The sequence below is a fragment of the Dermacentor albipictus genome, chromosome 6 (genome assembly GCF_038994185.2).
Source record: "Dermacentor albipictus isolate Rhodes 1998 colony chromosome 6, USDA_Dalb.pri_finalv2, whole genome shotgun sequence".
NCBI lineage: Eukaryota > Metazoa > Arthropoda > Arachnida > Ixodida > Ixodidae > Dermacentor > Dermacentor albipictus.
In genome coordinates this window covers 140,659,308-140,679,616 of record NC_091826.1, presented here as the reverse complement: position 1 = coordinate 140,679,616, position 20,309 = coordinate 140,659,308, and the positions used below count along the sequence as shown (strand labels likewise).

Here is a 20,309-nt window from a genome sequence, read left to right as displayed (position 1 = left end):
GTGTAGTGTGTCAGTATGTCGTGGTACGTGACCAGTCTGTCCCTGTCGTGTTTTATCGCTTCTTCGTCGTCGTCGCCTCCTCCGTCTACTCCATCGCCTACGCCGCAGAGTCCTTCCCCCTTCCCCGGGGGTTGCGGAGTGTTGGGCCATCACTGTCCGTGCCGCGATGGGTTAGTTTTCGCGCGACTCGGTGGGCCTTCTCGTTGAGGTTGGGAGGGGCATTCATGGTAACTTCTCCCATATGTGCCGGGATCCATTTGAGGTATTTGGGTGTAATTGTGCCCTTCTTAAACTCTTCTGCTCTGTGGTTCAGGATTTTGGCAGACTCGGTGGAGGCCCAGCCCTTTGTGAAATTCCTAATAGCCCTCTTGGAGTCGCTGATTATTGTTCTGTATTGTTGCCGACCGCTGATTATAGCCAATGCGATTGCCGTTTCTTCCGCTGCCTCCGACGATCTCGTCCTTACGGAGCCCGCAGTCACGGTCTTTCCTTTCGTGCATACGACTGCCATTGCGAAGAGGGAGTTACCTTTGTCAGCGCCGACACCACCATTGTCGTCCCGGTTTCGGGGCTACCGCGCGGCGTCTATAAGAAGAGCCCCCCCTCCCGCGCGCCGTGGTTTTCGAGAATCGTTTTCGTGCGACATTTTCTTCTCTCGACATTGTGCACGGGGTGCATGTTCTTCGGCATATTTTCCGTGGTAATTGCGGCTCGGACGTCTGGGTGAATCTGCATCTTGGGGCCATTCATGTTCAGCCTAATGAAATGGGTTGTATTTGTAGAGAGAAAGCTAAGTTCTAGTGACTGTTGGAAGCGAAATATCCGTTTAGCGCCTGAATTTTGTTGAAAGAGTTTTCAAAAATTCGATAGATCGAAAAAAATGTTATGTGATAACTTTATTTCCAATTCCGCGATTGGAAGGCAGGGCCTGCCTAGATGGCCACTGGGAGCTGCTGCTCCAGTGCGGCTTCCTTGGCTCGCTGGATGGCCCAAAGTTGGTCTTGGAGTTCTGAGGTGAGCAGCATGGCCGACCACCGCACCCGTAGATTTTCTGGGGAGACTGCCATTTTATTTTGGTATATTTCACATCCCCACAACAGGTGCTGAAGGGTGGCTCTAACAGACTTGATTAGCTTGCACATATCCCTATCGTATATATAGGGGTAGAAAGTTTTTACTTGCACGGGTCTCGTATAAGTTTCTGGTTGTAATCGCCTCCAAGTAACGGACTCAGCTCCGTTTAGTTTAGTGTGAGGCGGTGGTAATACTTGCCTCCGATTTTGATAGAATTTAGTAATGTCACATCTGTCAAATGTCACACATGTCAAATCTTGTAAATCTATCTTTTTCTCTCCAGATTTCCTCCTCCGCGTTCTCGTGATCGATGGAACCGATTCTTTGCTCAGCTCGGCGAGTAAGCCCTCTAGTTTCGCAGTGTGCTACCTCGTTGAGGCTGATTGCGAGAATGCCTGGAGTCGTATGCGGTGGGAAGCAGAGCAATTGCTAGCCGTTCTTCTCTGCGTTGGAGAATATTGCTTCATTGACTCTGATGATGTGCCATGCCTCTGGCGAGATCCTACCTTTTGCATAATTTCTAATGGCCGCTTCAGAAACGAAAAAATAGAAGCATGAAGTTTCCACATTAGTAGCTCTGTATCAAGAATAGATATCGCGGTTCTGTAAACGGCATCCATTAGATATTTGAAAGCGAGGAAATTCTATATGTTAATCTATACCTTACATATAAATTTGTTACGTTGTATACATGGGTTCTGCAAAAGCTGTATTATATTACGGAATATTTTTGAGAATCATATGTGATATATCAATTTAGTGCGCTTCAGATGTACTATTGGATCCAATTCATAGAATTGTGATGTCATTTTTCCTTCCTGAGTTACAGAGTTGTAAACTTTATGGTGACGTTTCCAGAAAATGTGATATTTTTGCCAATATTTAATGAAAAATTGACAACTTAACTCAGAACATTGAAAGCAACAGTCGCTAGATTTTAAGCATTCATTTTAAATGCAAGAAACCTCGTCAAATTTGTTGCAGTGTTGCGGAGAAAAACGAGTTCTACTTTACATGTATTTAGATAGTAGCGCCCGAGCTAAAGCTTCCCCTCAAGCACGTGTGTCTCCTCAGCCTATAACCAACGAGAGGGCGTTCAGGCAAACAAAGAAAAGCCGCACAATGAAATGCAGCAAAAACTGACCATGGGCCACAGCTCAGGTTTACTGAGCTTGTAGCGCCCACCAAGGCCACTACGTGGCGACGCTAAAGATCGCCGTCTTTACGACATCCTGCCACAACCAGCGCGGCTCCTCCTCACGCCCCAGTCGGCGTCGCTCTTCCCCGAGCAGTCTGCGCTCGCTCAATGCTAGAAGCTCGCCTATTTCCTGGCACTGACACACTTTTCAGCACCGCGCCTGTCAGTGCAAGTTCCCATGCTAGTGATGACGAAACGCATTGCGAGATCACTGACGGCAGCGTGTGACGTCACCTGAGAACCCAGCCACCTTTTTCATTGTCAGGAATCGCATTTCCGGCCAACGATTCCTTGTAGGTACTGTTGCCGAGGTCAGCGCACTGCCATTCTCCGAGCGTTACCGCGCTTCTAAGTCGCCTGGCCCTGCACTTCACGCGAGCAATTCTACCTCCATCGCCCCGCATGGTCTACGGTCCCTCACTCACGACCTTGGCCTGTGGCGCACATTCCAGTGGGCCTTCATCGTAGCCCACGTCAATCAGCCTATCGTCGGCTCTGATTTCCTGACCTATTTTGACCTCGACGTCAGCATGCGCCGCCGTCACCTGATTGACACCAAGAAATGATTCTCCATCCGTGGAGTTTTGTAGGTTGTTGCTCCCACTGGCATCGGCATGCCCCTACGCTCGCATCCTCGAAAGCTTTCCTGTGGTGACGAGGCCCTGTATATCAGCCACCTTAGCGCAGTGTAATCCACTACGCTGTGACGCGTGGTACACCCGGCGCAGCTCGTCCGCGCCACCACTTCGGTGAGCATCTGGCCATTTCTAAACGCAAGTTCAAGCACATGCTCCAGCTGGGTATTATTCGCCCTTCGTCCAGCGCTTGGGCCTCCCTACCCCATATGGTGCCCAAGAAAGAACCACCTGACTGGGGCCCATGTCCCGACTACCGAGCGCTCAACGCTCACACGGTCAACGATAGCTATCCCCTTCCACACATTCAAGATTTCACAGGCCACCTGGAAGGATGCGAAATGTTTAACAAAATGCACCTTCTCAAGGCGTATCACCAAATTCGTTGGACCTACCAATATCTCCAAGACTGCCATTACCAAACCATTCGGGCTGTTTGAGTATGGGCGCATGTTCTTTGGGTTACGGAACGCAGCTCAAATGTTCCAAAGATTCAGTGTCGAGGTAACGCACGGACTTCCGGCTTTTTTGCCTACATCGACGACACCCCCGTCGCGAGTCCCAATATTCAAGATTGAGCGTTGCGTCCGGGAACTTGTTCAACGCCTTCAGCTATTTGGTCTGGTTGTTCACGCGCAGAAATGAACCCTCTGGCCTTCGGAGTCTGAGTTACTGGGTAATCACAACTCGGCGCTCAGAATTCATCCATTGCATTCCGACTTCCAGGCCATGCAAGACTTTCCAGTACCTACTACCCTACGTCAGCTGCGTGAGTTTGTCGCCCAAGTGAATTTCTTCCCACGCTCTATTCTGCACTGGGCTGAGGGCCTGGACCCACTGATGGAGCATCTTCGCACGACCAAGGGCTCCTCATCCGCGATCTCCTGGTCTCTCAAAGCTCAAGCTGCATTCAGGAGTGCTAAACTAGCCGTCGCCGATTCGGTGCTTCTCATCCACCCGAGAACTACTCGCATCATGGTGGATGCTTACAGTGTGGCCATCGGCACTGTTCTCCAGCAGCAAATCGACTGCGAGTGGCGTTCAGTGGGCTTCTCTCGGAGCCTCCAACCTGCCTAGGCTAGCTATAGCGTTTTCGGCCGCGAGCTGCTCGCTGTCTACTCCACCATCAAGCACTTCCAGCACTTCTTGGAGGGCCAGTGATTTTCGTCAGCTGGCCTGTATATCGGAGTTCACCATGGCACATAACGCACACCGAAAACGAGGCAGCCGATGCACTCTCCCGCATCACCTCTATCCGCACTACTACATCAGCTGTGGACTGGGAGCGTCTAGCACGGGCGCAGATGGATGACCCTTAGCTGCAAGTGCTGCGTGACCATGCTCGTTCCCTGCGTATACAAGTGATTCCTCACCCCTTCATTCCTGGCTTACTATGGTGTGACATGTCGCCGGCTGCACCTCGCCCCTTCATTCCAGCTGCCTTCTGTCGTGCGGTGTTCCAATCCCTTCACGGCATCTGCCATCCCAGCATACGAGCCAGGCAGTGCCTCATTACACAGTGCTGCATCTGGCCAAGCATTGACACCAATGTTCGCCAGTGGGCACGTTCGTGCCTTGCATGCCAGGACGCCAAAGTGACCCGCCACGCAAAGATTCCTACGCATTCATTCTTGCCACCTGGCTGTCGCTTTGACCAGATTCATCTTGATTTGGTGGGACCACTTCCTCCTCCTCGTGACTGCCGGTACATTCTAGCAATGACTGACCGCTTCACCGTTGCCCGAAGCCATGCCCGTTCTTGACATCACTGCGGAAACGGTCACCAAAGCTTTCGTTTCAGCATGGCTTTCCCGCTCGGCTACTCCAGCGTCGGGACCACTAATCATGGCCGGCAATTTAGGTTCACATTTCTCACCCGCCTGCTTGGCGCTAAACACTGCCGTACCCCTGCATATCATACCTGTGCCAAAGGCATCGTTGAACGGCTCCACCGCCAGCTCGAGGCTGCCCCCACTGCGGGCATGGATCGAGACCACTGGGTCGATCACCTTCCTATAGTGCCTCTCCGCCTACGCTCTGTCTTTCGTCGAACCTTGGCTGTTATCTGGCCGAACTCGTCTATAGTGCATCCCCACGGCTTTACTGGAGATCTTTTAGTTCCTTCGGGCCCCTTGCCCCACCCGCTGCAGTACTTTCTATGCCTACACGACTGCATTCCGCTACTACTCCCTAACCCACCTCAATCTTCAAAGCACTGCATCTTTCTGCATCCGGACATTGCGTCTTCCACCCGTGTTTTTGTCAGAGGAGGAGCTGCAAAGGCGCCCCTTACACGTTCCTACTATGGTCCATACTGTGTCCGACACCATCCTATAAAATGGTCGCGAAGAGGCAGTCTCATTAGATCACCTCAAACCGGCCTACCTCAAATGCCCTCTCACGGAGCTCCGCGCGGACATTGCAGGTGTATCCGTGGGTATTCATGTAACCAAGACAGCACCGTGTCCACTTCGTCGACGAGTACATTTTGTCGTTCTCTCTGGGTGGAGGGGGGATGGGGCTGTAGTGCCCACCGACGCCGCTACGCGCTGATGCTAAAGGTCGGTGCGCTCGGTCGGCATATGGCCAAAGATGACGAAAATAAAGTTGGGCGGCGCGTGCTTGCGGCCCAAGTAGGGCGCTCGCTAGTCCATTCCAAGAGCCTGCTACGCTGGTCCTCTGGTCCTGGCGCTCCGCTGCATCCTCTCCGTCCGGAACAAGCTACATCAATGGGATATATATATATATATATATATATATATATATATACTAACGAGAAGAAAGGGGGTTAACCGAGGGACCCGATATTTATTAGTCATATAATGAGAAGCCAACAAACACTGACACCAAGTACAACGTAGGGGAAATTGCATGTGCTTAATAAATGAAATAAAGTAATGATAAATTAATGGAAATTAAAGTGAATGAAACAACAACTTGCCGCAGGTGGGAACCGAACCCACAACCTTCGCATGTCGCGTGCGATGCTCTGCCAATTGAGCTACCGCGGCGGCGTTTCCCCATCCACTTTCTTGGGTATTTATGTGTACTAGTAGAACCCTGGGAGTGTTAGCCAGCGCCCCCCCTCACAGACCTTGGCGGCGGACGTGGAACGTCTTTTTTGCCGCAGGCGTCACGAGAACGTGATCTTTTCGTGTGAAGGCAACTGGTCAATAAACCCACATATGCTACCTGAAGGCATCAATGTTGCCGGATTCGAGACCTTTCGAGACCATTCACTTTAATTTCCATTAATTTATCATTACTTTATTTCATTTATTAAGCACATGCACTTTCCCCTATGTTGTACTTGGTGTCAGTGTTTGTTGGCTTCTCATTATATGACTATATATATATATATATATATATATATATATATATATATATATATATATATATATATATATATATATATATATAGGCAGGAAAGAGACGACGAACTTTTCGGCAGACTTATTTATTGAATGTTTTCGGCTGGTGGACCAGCCTTCGTCAGAGTACAGAGAGTGGTTTTAGCACGTAAAACTCCATAACTTTAGAACTCGTGTACCTGCGACAGCATTTACTTGGGAACTGGATTCACTAAGTTTAGAATGGAAATACATGGCAATAAAAAAATTATAGGGTTTAACGTGTCAAAACCACTTTCTGATTATGAGGCATGCCGTAGTGGAGGACTCCGGAAATTTTGACCACCTGGGGTACTTTAACGTGCACCTAAATATAAGCGCACGGGTGTTTTCGCATTTCGCCCCCATCTAAATGCGGCCGCCGTGGCCGGGATTCAATCCCGCGACCTCGTGTTCAGCAGCCCAACACCATAGCCACTGAGCAACCAAGGCGGGTACGTAGCAATACATACCTACACGGGAAAGGGGACACCAAGAATATCCTACTACAGCGTAAAATATTACAGCGTAAAGTTTGCGTCGAGATTGCGCGAATCGACAGCGTAGGAGAATACGCTGTGGTGCATGCGGGAACAAGTTTAGCCACGAGCGGCTATCGTATAATAACGTATTTTGACGCCATAGTTAGCACGCCGGGAGTGCACTGCGTTGACAAGCATGCTGCAATGCAGCAGAGAATGCGCCAAAAGAGAATGTAGCCCCTCAACCCCTTATGAAGTGATAAATATTATAATTATCATAAACAGCACTATTATAAACACAAGCCATAACGGGGCCTGATATGTCTTTGCGCCCAGCCGGTGCAGTCAAACAGAACAGGTGCAACCAATTATCTAATCAGGAAGAAAAGCACTCCCCGCTTCACTTTTAATGTCAGTCTAATGCCTAACATCTTAGTTTTCTGACGCTCAGCTGTAACTGCCGGCTCAAGATATGCCAATGCAGTGCACATGTGTGCATAAAGGTGCAAGCAATACTGAGCGCCATCTGCTGCAAAGCTACACGATCGTAACAAAGCGAATAAATTCAATCGTGCTCTGCATTCATGTGCTCCTTGTAATATATAGAGGGAAATGTAAAACCTGATCATATTGTGACACGCTGACGACGAAGATGTTTTAATCATCATCGGAAGAAGACAATGTTTTGGGCTTCGCGCGCTGGCTACCATCTTGTCAGCTGACACAATTATTCTAAATATTCCGAAATACCCGTCTGACTGTGCTTAACTCCGTAACATTTGTGGTGGAGGTTGCGGGACCATTATCAAGGCGGATTTACGCAGCGGGCGCTCCTTCGCTGCATCTACAATGCCAGCTCAAGGCGAGGATGCTTCGTGCCCGTCGGCACCCACGCCCACCGTCATTCTAGCACAACCCCGCAATCCAGGAACCTTTTCTGGCACCGACGACACTGATGATGAAGACTGGCTTGAACTATATGAGCGGGTGAGCACCAGGAACCACTGGGACCAGACCATCATGCTCACGAATCTGATATTTTACCTCGTGGGCATGGCACGCGTCTGGTTTCAGACCCACGAGGAAGAACTAACCAGCTGGGACATTTGTAAAGAGAAACTCAAAGGTTTGTTTGGAAAGCCAGTTGGACGTCAGCGCGGTGCCCAAAAAGACCTCGCTTCGCGTGTCGAGACGTCCACAGAATCCTATCTCACTTACAGCCAGGACGGGCTCGCGCTGTGCCGCAAAGTTGATCCGAAGATGCCAGAGCCAGATAAGGTTGCACATGTCATTAAGGGCATAGCAGATGATGCCTTCCATCCCCATGTCTTCAAGAATTCTTCCACTGTGCAAGCCATCATTACCGAATGCCGGCGGTTTGAAGAAGCCAAGAGTCGACGCATTGGCCACCAATTTGCCCGCCTTCCCAAGACGGCTGCTACGTCCCCCTCGCTAGAATAGCAGCTTGGGCATGCTGGTTTTCTATCCTGCTGTTAACCGCTCTCCAAGGGGAAGGTCTGCTGGGCCTATGAACCCAGAGGAGACAAGGCGCCACTGCCATTCTAATCAGCGCATTCAAAACTGGTGAAGAGAGCAATTGCAAACCTTTGTCTATCAAATGCGCTCAAACTCGTGCATCAACGCAATGGAACAAAGTTTTCGTCGGCAGGTTGACCGGCTTACTAGGGCTGGTTACCCGTCGCGCCTTCTTGTGTCTGTTGCAGAAAAAATGGGCAAGAACCTAAAACTCGAGTGTGTCCTTGGCGAGCCAGGTGGCGGAAAGCCAAAAATGAAAGAAAAGCGAAGGATCGTGGCCCTGCCATACGTGCACAACTTATCTCACCGCTTGACAAAGATTGGGCGCAAAGCTGGAGTTAATGTGGTGCTTACTGCCCCGAAAAAACTAAAAAGCATCTGCCGACGCGTCAATGCTCCTGAGCCGATAAACCAGCAAGGGTGCACGATAAATCACCAGAATCGTTTGTCGAGTGCACAGAAGCCGTGATGTATTCAATACCTTTGAAATGTGGAAAAAGGTATATAGGGCAAACTTCGATATGCACAAATGAAAGACTAAAGGAACACAAACTTATCGTCGAGCAGGCTAACAGGAATCTATTCATCCATGTCAGGGATTGCTCCTCTAAAGGTTGCGCCGCAGAATTCAGACGCTGCGAAGTGCTGAAGAAACACAATGACCAGCTGGTCCGGGAGATAATTCAGGCAGCAGAGATTACCAGACTTCGTGACCAATGCGTTAGCACGCCGTCCTTGTTACTGACAAAAAAAGGCTTTTGCATGTGCAACCACTCCCTTGAGTGCAAAAAAGAAAAAGTACATGGTTCACTTGATGTGCGATCACGTGACTGCGACACGTGTGGGCAATGGTTACAAGAAGCTGTGTTTCTTTCAAAAGAAACGTTGTTGAAAGTCAGCGCTTGTGGTGTCTTCATGTCTCGTCTCTTGTCTACATTTTGCGCTGTTAACAGCAGGTACGTCCCCCTGCGAAGACCTCCGCGGTCCGAACACACCCAATCGATCTGATTGCATCCTCCATGTGATCCGACGTGAAATAGAAGCCGCATCTCCTGTCACGACCCCAACCCATGGCCCCGACAATTGCCAGGCGTCTATCTCGCTGATACAGCCCATCGTGCGCCAAAAATTGGCCAATATTGGCTGCACCAACGTCTGCTCAGTTAATCGCCCTGACTACTGTCCATCCAGCACTGTCGTACGCATCAGCAGCCTGAATGCCCCAACGCGATATCGCAACCCGGCCGAATGGCGTACTCCAGACGAGAGGCCTATACGCTTCACTTGTGGCCGTATCGGCCATATTTCACGTCACTGCCGGTCTTCGTGGAATTCGACCGCCTGGTCCTACCACCCATCCCACGGCCCTCATGCTGCTCGCCGGTTCGCCCCGCAAATGCAACCAGCAAATTTCGGCGACCCTTCTCGCCCTACCCGCTCTAGCCGCTCTCTTTCGCCACGTCGCCGCTTCTCCCAATCGCCCCCATCTCGCTGATCACCATCCCCTAGTTCCTTCCGGCACACCCTTCCGGAAAACTAACGGCTGCAGCACCTGGAGGTGATGCTGCCAAACCAACCCGATGCAAAAATCCTCTTTTGACCTTGCCTACACATCGGAACGTCATTAACTTGAACGTGGATGGTTACCTGTTCCGGCTCTGATTGACACTGGCGCGCACGTATCTGTGATGAATGCTCAGCTTCGGAATCCTCTCAACAAAGTCCTCACTCCTGCCCCTTCGCCTATCATCCAACACGAAGTTGACAAGACGCTTTCACGAGACATCATCGAAGCTTTTTGCAGCCCATGGGCATCCCCTGTTGTACTAGTTAAAAAGAAGGACCACAGTTGGCGATTTTGCGTCGATTATCGACACCTCAACAAGGTAACAAAGAAAGACGTCTATCCGCTACCACGCATTGACGATGCCCTAGATTGCCTGAAGGGAGCACAATACTTTTCATCCATCGACATTCGCTCCGGCTACTGGCAAATTGCCGTCGATGACACAGACCGCGAAAAAGCAGTTTTTATTACTCCCGATGGCCTGTATCAGTTCAAAATGACGCCTTTCGGTTTATGTAATGCCCCGGCCACATTTGAACGAATGATGGACGCCCTCCTATACGGTTTCATGAGGTCCATCTGCCTCTGTTACCTGGACGACGCGATCGTTTTTTCTCCGACTTTTGCGACACACCTCGAGCGCCTGTCGACGATCCTGTCTGTTTTCCGTCAGGCGGGGCTACAACTAAATTGGTCGAAGTGCCACTTCGATCGTCGCGAAAGTTCTCTGCTTGGGCATCTCGTTGATTCCTCTGGTGTACGCCCTGATCACGATAAAATACGGGCAGACAAAGACTTTCCCGTGCCAATATGTGCCAACGATGTTCGCAGCTTCTTGGGCCGTTGCTCCTACTTCCATCGGTTTGTCCGAAATATTGCTAACGTTGCGCGCCCTCTCAATTAGCTCCTCAAGAAAGACGCTGCATTCATTTGGGGCCCTGAGCAAGCTGGTGCTTTCACCGAGCTGATTTGCCTGCTTACTTCTCCGCCCATTCTCACTCACTTTGACGCGTAAGCTCCAACAGAAGTCCGCACCGATGCCAGTGGCCACGGTATCGGAGATATCTTGGTACAGAAACAACAAGGGCGAGAACGTGTTATTGCTTACGCCAGCCGCCTTCTTTGCTCGATGAAGAGCAATTATTCTATCACCGAAAGCAAGTGTCTGGCTCTCGTTTGGGCAGGGGGCAAATTCCGCCCCTATTTGTACGGCCGCCAATTCACAGTCATCACTGACCACCACGTTCTGTGTTGGCTTTCCTACCTCAAAGATCCTTCAGGGTGCCTTGGCCGCAGGGCTCTGCGCCTCCAAGAATGCAACTATTCCGTTCTATACAAGACCGACCGGACGGATTCTGTCGACCCTCCTGACGTTTCTGCGGCCGCCATACCTTTCACCGTTCTCTCTCTGGCTGCTTTTCGCGACATTGGAGCCGAACAACGTCGGGACCCCTCCTTGCAACACCTTATTCAGCGGCTCGCGTCAACAACGCCTGATCCTTCCCTTCCAATGTTTGAACTTGAAGATGGTATATTGTACCGCTCTAAAATGCGCCCGGACGGCCCTGCCCGACTTTTCGTTGTGCCTGAGCATCCGCGTCAGACTGTTCTTGCCCAGCTTCATGATGTACCGACTGCAGGTCACCTTGGCCTGTCACGGACTTATGACCGCATTCGTCGGCGTTTCTTTTGGCCTGGTCTATACCGTGACGTCGGCCGTTATATATAAACCCGACCACACTCCCTGCTGGTCGCCTTCAACCACCTGACGTACCATCCTAACCATTCTTCCTTGTAGGTGTTTATCTTTTAGGCCCTTTCCCTACGTCTGCTTCGGGAAACAAGTGGATTGCTGTAGCAACAGACTACGCCACCCGATATGCAATTACACGGGCTCTTCCGACATGTTGTTCAACCGATGTCGCCGACTTCCTCCTAGAAAACGTCATCCTTCACCACGGCGCCCCTCCACAGCTCCGCCCCGACCGAGGCCGCTACTTTCTTTCTAAAGTTGTCAATGACATTCTACACTCGTGCACGACTAAACACAAACTTGCTACTGCTTACCATCCACAAACGAATGGTCTAACCGAGCGCCTTAATCGCACCCTTACTGATATGCTGTCCATGTATGTCTGCGATGACCATCGCGACTGGGACGTTGCGCTGCCGTTTGTTACTTTCGCCTGTAATTCGTCTCGTCATAATACCGCAGGCATTATGGCGAGACCTTCCTTTTGTTTGGCCGGGATCCTACGTTACCTTTCGACATCGTTCTGCTTGCTAGTCTGAATTCCACATCCGAGTACGCCTGCGAAGCCATCCTGCTCGACGCCATATTGCTCGACGTCGACTTGTGGAGTCGCAGGACAATCAGCGGCGCTTATATAACGCCCGCGATCGTGAAATCTATTACACACCCAGCGCCCTGGTTCTCCTTTGGTCACCGCCGCGACGCGTTGGCCTCTCAGAGAAGTTACTTTCACGATACTCCGGCCCTAACCGTGTCTTGCGTCAGGTAACTGACGTCACGTTCGAAATCAACCCTCTTGAGCCAACCGTGGCTCCGCATCGCTCTGACGTGGTCCACGTCACGTGTCTTAATTTGTATCACTCGCCCGCCTCCTGAGCAGCACCGAGCCGGTGCTTCAGCCGCCGGGGGTCATGTGACACGATGGCGAAGAAGATGTTTAAATCATCGTCGGAAGAAGACGATGTACTAGGCTTCGCGCGCTGGCTACCATCTTGTCAGCTGATAGGATTATTCTAAATATTCTGTAAATATACGTCTGATTGTTTTTAACCCCGTAAGAATATTATACTTTTCAGTTCAAAGCACAGAAACGTCAGTGCCTTCAAACATGCTTCACAGGCATGAAGAAATTCACAGAGACCTGGACAATGCGTGCTTACGGTAGATGCTGTGAGTCTCGCTTGAAATCCACACAGATCCGTAGCCGATGCCGTGAACACAAGGGCCACCACAAGGAAGAAGCATGACGACGAATACTGGGCGCCGAAGAATCTTTGCAGAGATGCAATGCACAAGATGGCCTGCGAACGCAAAGAAACGAAGGTAATTTAAGGCGTGTTGCACATGTAGTCCGCTGCTGTACAACCATGGCTTAACTAAGTGGTGGTTGGGTGGCTGGTAAACTAACTAAACTAACCACCCAGTTGTCGAGTTAGGGGATAGGTGATCACGGCGATGCGCCGTCACCCTCCCTTTCGAGAGCCTGTGTTATCCACGCGTTCCTTGCCCGCGCAATCTCTTGCCTGTGTTCTAACTGCACATTGGTGATCACTACAAGCATTTATGTACAAAAATGCTGGACAAATTCGAAAGGGAGAACGTTGACGGCAGTGATTTTCGACCCTACTACGTCACGCTCAGAAACCGAGTACGTTACCCACTGGCCTAAATCAGAGCGTGCCGATAGCAGCCCTGAGCACTCTGCTCTAGGACATTATGCTACTCGACCCAAATTTCTATTTCCAAGCCTGGTGTGATGATAGCGGTGAATGAAAATCAGCGCCGCTTACTCGGGAACCTCCCCTTTCAGTTCTGTGGCACTCTGTGAAGGTAGCATGACGTCACTGACCAAAGTGTACCAGCCTTATGCTATCTAGGAGGCGATAGCCACGCGTCTCAACGCGCTCGTTTATCTTCGAGGACGCCATAATTCGAAGGACAGCTCAGTGGCGTTTAATTGACATTAGAGGTTTCGCAGTCACAACTTATAACAAATGCTAAGGTGCCTTCAGATTTAAGATGATGACCGGGGGGGGGGGCTGTAATTTATGTTGAAATGTTCTTGACTGGTAGACGAAACGTTCGAGATTGGTGCTGGTAGAGCTTTTCCAAGAGTATGTCCTACCTCAAGCCGCCATTGTTCTTCAATTTGATTAGCATTATTTGCCTACTGCAGGCCTTTTTTGAGCCTGCCTGCCTGCCTGCCAATCTATCTATCTATCTATCTATCTATCTATCTATCTATCTATCTATCTATCTATCTATCTATCTATCTATCTATCTATCTATCTATCTATCTATCTATCTATCTATCTATCTATCTATCTATCTATCTATCTATCTATCTGTCTGTCTGTCTGTCTGTCTGTCTGTCTGTCTGTCTGTCTGTCTGTCTGTCCGTCTGCCTGTCCGTCTGTCTGTCTGTCTGTCTGTCTATCTATCTATCTATCTATCTATCTATCTATCTATCTATCTATCTATCTATCTATCTATCTATCTATCTATCTATCTATCTATCTATCTATCTATCTATCTATCTATCTATCTATCTATCTATCTATCTATCTATCTATCTATCTATCTATCTATCTATCTATCTATCTATCTATCTATCTATCTATCTATCTATCTATCTATCTATCTATCTATCTATCTATCTATCTATCTATCTATCTATCTATCTATCTATCTATCTATCTCAAAGACTTTCCCACTACATTACCTAGAGGGAAATCTGGCGCTGCTGCGCTGTGGTATGCATGGGAATGCCGGTATATTGTGACTTCGGATTGACATCGTTCTCGGAGAGACAGGACACCTTGAAGACGCGCCTGGAAAGTACCGTTCAGTCTGTCACAATTATTAATTTTCTACTAAAACAGCGCGTAAAAAGCTGTTCTAGCTTTATTATTACGCGAAAACATGTTTTGCTTAAGTATGAAAACTTGTTATTGGGTGTACGACTATATGTTACGTAAAAAGTATCAGCGGGCCGCTAAAGTTGGAAAACAGACGACAAGGTTCGCGCTCGCTTTGAAACAGTTGGTCGTGTGTTCTTGCTTTTCTTCGCTTGGTCATGCAGTGTGGGTGAGTAAAGATGTAATATGCGTGAATGAAAACATTTCATTAAGCTTTTACTTTGAGAACGCGTTATTTATGTAGCCATATCCACGTTTTAGACGAAGCCTCTTACAACACCAGCAAACACGAGCCTCGCAGGCACATATACCGTCATTCCCATGACGGCACGGGGCCCTTCTTAAGAAACTACCATAGACGGTGGCGCCAGATTTCCCTCTAGGTATTATACTGACAAACTCTGTGATCTATCTATCTATCTATCTATCTATCTATCTATCTATCTATCTATCTATCTATCTATCTATCTATCTATCTATCTATCTATCTATCTATCTATCTATCTATCTATCTATCTATCTATCTATCTATCTATCTGTCTGTCTGTCTGTCTGTCTGTCTGTCTGTCTGTCTGTCTGGTTGTCTGTCTGTCTGCCTAGCCTTTTACACTAACCCAGTGGCCTACCAGCTTGCATATCCGCTCGCCGTCGCGATGTCGTTGTGGTTGTTCCATGCTCGTGATTCCAACTTTGTGGCCTGAGCGTCCTCATGCCATCGTCTTCACGCCTTCTACGCCGATCCAGGGGCCCATCTTGCCTAGTAGCTTGGGCCACTACGTGTGTGCTCAGAACCGTGATGCCACCAGGTCTTTCGTCATCATTCCAGCATTCTCATCCGACTCTCGTCATGCCATCACCCTTACGACATTGCCGTCATACAGTCGCCATGTATTCGTTGTAGCACCACCGTCGTGACGCCGTTGCGCTCGCTCCACTGTCGTCTGTCCTGCTTCGTTATCCGTTTGTCATTATGTCATTACGTCGTCGTCGTAATACAGCCCCGTGATACAGTCCTCATCACACCATTGTCGTCCTACACTCGTTTTCATCCCATTGTGCCCATACCGTTGCCATGCCATCGTCATCCTCGCGTCGTCGTCATACAGTCATCGTCAATGATTTGTCGCGATGCCGTTATGCCGTAGCCGTCGTTGTGTCATCTTTCCAACTTCGTTACCGAACACTCGTCATGCCGCCGTCATCACGCCATCGCCGTCGCACAGTCATCGTCATCCCGTACTCGTCATACCGGCTTCGTCACTCTATCGATGGCAATCCTTCTTCGTCATTAGGTTGTAGTTTTCAGATGCAGTTATGCCGATGTTGACACGCTGTCTTCTTGATTGCGTCATCGTCAGACAGCCGCTATCGCATATCTGTAGTCGTAATGCAGTCGTCATACCATCAAACTCGCGTCAACATTGTCACTCTAGCTTCGTCATATGACTATCAGCATTAATTAATTATCGTCATTCCATAGTCGCGATACCGTCGTCGTCACTCTGTCGCTTTGCCATAGTCACTTCAGGAACGTTATCGCATTGTGGTCGTCGTTATACAACCTTTGTTGAGAGGTCGAAGTCGATTCTTTTACGCCATTCTTCGGCGTTCGTGGTCATATTGTCGCTATTATGCATCCGTTGTCATACCATCCTCCTGATATCGTTGTGATTGTGCCCCGTTCTAATTCCAGCTTCGTCATCTTGTTTACCCCATACCGCGTCACTTCATTGTCATCATACACTCGTCGTCATCATATTGTCGTCATGTCTTGGTGGGGCACCTTTGTCGTTCTATCGATGTTTTCGTTATTCCATCGTTGTCACCACGTCGGTGTCATATAATCGCACTCATGCTGCCATTCTTATTAGAGACCTTCGCAAGCAAATTGCATAGCAAAGTGAGGCGATGCCAGACCATAGGAAGCATCAGAGTGCCCACTACTTATGTTAAGTAAACGGGAATTCAGAAATACCATGTGTTGATACATTGCTTGCATACTGACTGCATTACCATCGACAGTCATCAAGAGGTGAGGTCAGCAGCAATTTGTTTTCGTGGATGAGCTCCTTGTGGTTCAGAGCATTTACTCTTTTAATGGTGTCATCAAAACTCCGACGTAAGTATTCCAGCTATATATGACCAAATTGATCGCAGCGTTCGTTGAAATCTGATTACATACATACATACACACATACATACATACATACATACATACATACATACATACATACATACATACATACATACATACATACATACATACATACATACATGCATGCATACATGCATGCATGCATGCATGCATACATACATACATACATACATACATACATACATACATACATACATACATACATACATACATACATACATACATACATACATACATACATACACGCCGACTTCATCATACCATGGCCGTGAAACAGTCGTCGTCAGTCCATTGTCGTCGTACCGTTGTCGTCATACCGGCTTCATCACTCTATAAACGTAAAGTAAATCCTTCGTCATTCTATCGTAATCATGCTGTCATCATTGAATCGTAATTATGCCGCAGTTTGCATGCTATTTTCGTCGTGTCGTAGTCAGCAGCTATCATACATCAGTAGGCACACTGCAGTCGTCATACCGTCATAGGGTGCTAAATGTAAAACTATTCCGAACTTTTCTATTCCAATTCTGCAATCAGCCCTACGTGATTCGTCAAACGTTTTTTGGACCACCACTACTTCAGCTGTCTTTCATGAAACGTCATGAAATCCGTGATAGCACCCCATTTGATGTTACGTGTACACACTGGTTATGCATGATTTGACAGAACAATCAAAAAATCGTTATTTCTGATTCGACGCCTTTTCGCCATCAGCCCTCGGCTATCGTTCAAAAGATTTCGGGCTGCACCCACTTCACCTGCCTCTCACACGACGTCACGCAACCGCAAAAACTCACCGCGTCAATGAGACGTGTACGCGTTACAGATGCCTTAATTTGCCTAACAAAACTGAATTTTTTTTCTTAATAGCCCTAGGCTGTCCCGTTCCGAAAGGAATAAAAGATGACTGCCGCCGATCGCTCAGGCACTGGCTCTCGCACCTGTCGGAGATCATAGGTTTATTTGCGTGTAATAAAGCTTGTTGCGCGGCCGTGTAACATTTTCCAGCACTTTCTCATTTTACGACCTCGTTCGGCCAACTCTTCCTTGCTCAGGATCAGTTTTAGTGTCATTATTATGCTTGCGTAAAGTGGAAAGTTGGGCTAGTTTGTGAGTGATCATCATACCTTGCTGGTGAAGCAGCGCACAGACACGGACACAGTGAAGACAAAGAGGAAAAGACGACACTCGCTGCACTCGCAACTATTTCCGAAATAGTTGCGAGTGCCGCGAGTGTCTTTTCCTGTTTGTCTTCACTGTGTCCGTGTCTGTGCGCTGCTTCACCAGCAAGGTATGATTATGCTTCCGTCGCCTGCCACCGCGATTGTCGACGAGCCACTGCAAGCTAAGTATGGGAAAGCGGACCAATCGCAGACTCTGGCACCACCGTCTTCATCGGGTTATCTTTTTTCAGTGCAGTGGCTCGGCCCCATCGAATACCTCTCCACATGAGCGTGCTCCTCGTTAGTTGTCACCCAATTACACAAGACAAGCCAATAAATGTAGGCAATGTTGTTTGTTTTTCAAGCAAGCAAAACTGACCTCCTATAAACTAGGAGAGCGTTTCATTGGTCTGCTCAAAGAACCCTGCGGATGACCGCCCGATGATTACATCGGCGGTTACGCAAATTTGATGTGAGGATATTGGAATAAAAACAAATTGGAATAGTTTTACGTTACAGGGCCCGTACTCGCATCATTGTTGTCACTCTAGCTTCATCATACGACTATCGGCATACCGCCGTCTTCACGCCGTTGCCATCGAGCAGTGATCGATTGTTCGGATGCCGTCGTCATTACGCTGTCGTTTGCCAACGTTATCGCATTGTCGTCCTGTCGTTGTTAGACAACCTTCCTTGAAGATCGACCTCGATCTTTCTACGTCATTTTTCGGCGTTCGACGACAGATAGTCGTTATTATGCGTCACTTGTCGAACCGTCGTCGTCATGTCGTTCTGATCGTGCGACGTCATTACTCCAGCATCATCACTCTCTTTTCGTCATACCATCGTTTTTTGTAACGTCATTGCCATCATTACAGTGCCCTACATACATACATACATACATCGTCATCATCATCATCAGCCTGGTTACGCCCACTGCAGGGCAAAGACCTTTCCCATACTTCTCCAACTACCCCGGTCATGTACTAATTGTGGGCATGTTGTCCCTGCAAACTTAATCTCATCCGCCCACCTAGCTTTCTGCTGCCCCCTGCTACGCTTACCTTCCCTTGGAATCCAGTCCGACACCCTTAATGACCACCGGTTATCCTCCCTTCTCATTACATGTCCGGCCCATGCCCATTTCTTTTTCTTGATTTCAACTAAGATATCATGAACACGTGTTTCTGCCCTCACTCAATCTGCTCTTTTCTTATCCCATAAGGTTACACCCATCATTATTCTTTTCATAGCTCGTTCCGCCGTCCTCAATTTAAGTAGAACCCTTTTCGTAAGCCTCCAGGTTTCTGCCCCGTACGTGAGTACTGGTTAGACGAGACTCTTATACAGTTTTCTCTTGAGGGATAATGACAATCTGCTGTTCATGATCTGAGAATGCCTGCCAAATGCGGCCCAGCCCATTCTTATTCTTCTAACAATTTAGTCTCATGATCCGGATCCGTGGTCACTACCTGTGCTAAGTAGATGTATTCCCTTACCACTTCCAGTGCCCCGCTACCTTTTTCATATAGGAGGTTGTGGCCAAGTACTGCACCAGGGTGGCCAATCCTGCTCTGGTGAGGGAGTGCGTTGCCGGTTCTGGTCACCGGGATCAGGCCACACTCCAGGCCTGTTTATTCAATTTTATTAACACGCGGATTTTTTTTAATCCGGTGGAAAATTGGGTGGCACCGGGATTCGAGCCACGGTCCCCTTGCACGCGAGGCGGATGTCCTACCTCTACGCCACCGCTGTGTCTCTTCTCTAAGGATTCATAATGCAAAAAAGAGGTGAGGCCTGCAGACAGGACACAAGAGTAGAGAACGCCGGCGTTGGTGTTGTCCACATCTCTACTCTTGTGTCCTGTCTGCACGCCTCACCTCTTTTTTGCATAATTGCCTCATCTGCGCTTCCGAGGGGCACGAAGGAGGCGTGAAGTGGTGAGAGGTACTCTTGGATGCGACGTCAGCTGCTGACGTTAGTCCACGGCACCAGCGTGTGTGGCAGGAATCATTGCCGATGCAACAGGAGAGGATGGCACAGGAATAAACTTTATTTGTCCATCGAATGTTACTGTTGGTGCCCGGGGCTAGGCTTCCAGGGGTCCATCGTCCGAGAGAAATGTTCGATTAAGGTAAATATACCTCATAGCGTAGCTTCCTTAGAAACCCATACGTTCAAAATATGGTGGTTCATCGGCAGTTCATGGCGCTTAGCGTCATCTGTGTGAGAAGGGAGCACTTCCGGTAGAAGAAAAACTATTGTGATGCCATATCCGTTAGAAAACGAAGTGAGGTCACTTTGTTCTCGAAGGCACGAAACTTCTTTCGGTGGCATGCTGTTAGAGCTGGATATTCAAATTCCCCGCCATTCGACTTGGCCGTTTCAAGCTTTCAGCGCTGAAAGCAATCCAGGAAAAGGCCATCCGTACGACTGTCG

At 48.8% G+C, this 20,309-nt stretch overlaps 1 protein-coding gene across 1 annotated transcript in view; it reads right to left on the bottom strand.

Annotated features, from left to right (window-relative positions):
• LOC139061384 (ATP-binding cassette sub-family C member 2-like) overlaps positions 1 to 20,309 on the bottom strand; it is a 485,203-nt gene that overhangs the window by 388,290 nt on the left and 76,604 nt on the right. Inside the window, exon 4 of the mRNA XM_070541366.1 lies at positions 12,795 to 12,935. Coding sequence (XP_070397467.1) covers positions 12,795 to 12,935 — 141 coding nt within the window. The remainder of the gene's footprint in view (positions 1 to 12,794; positions 12,936 to 20,309) is intronic.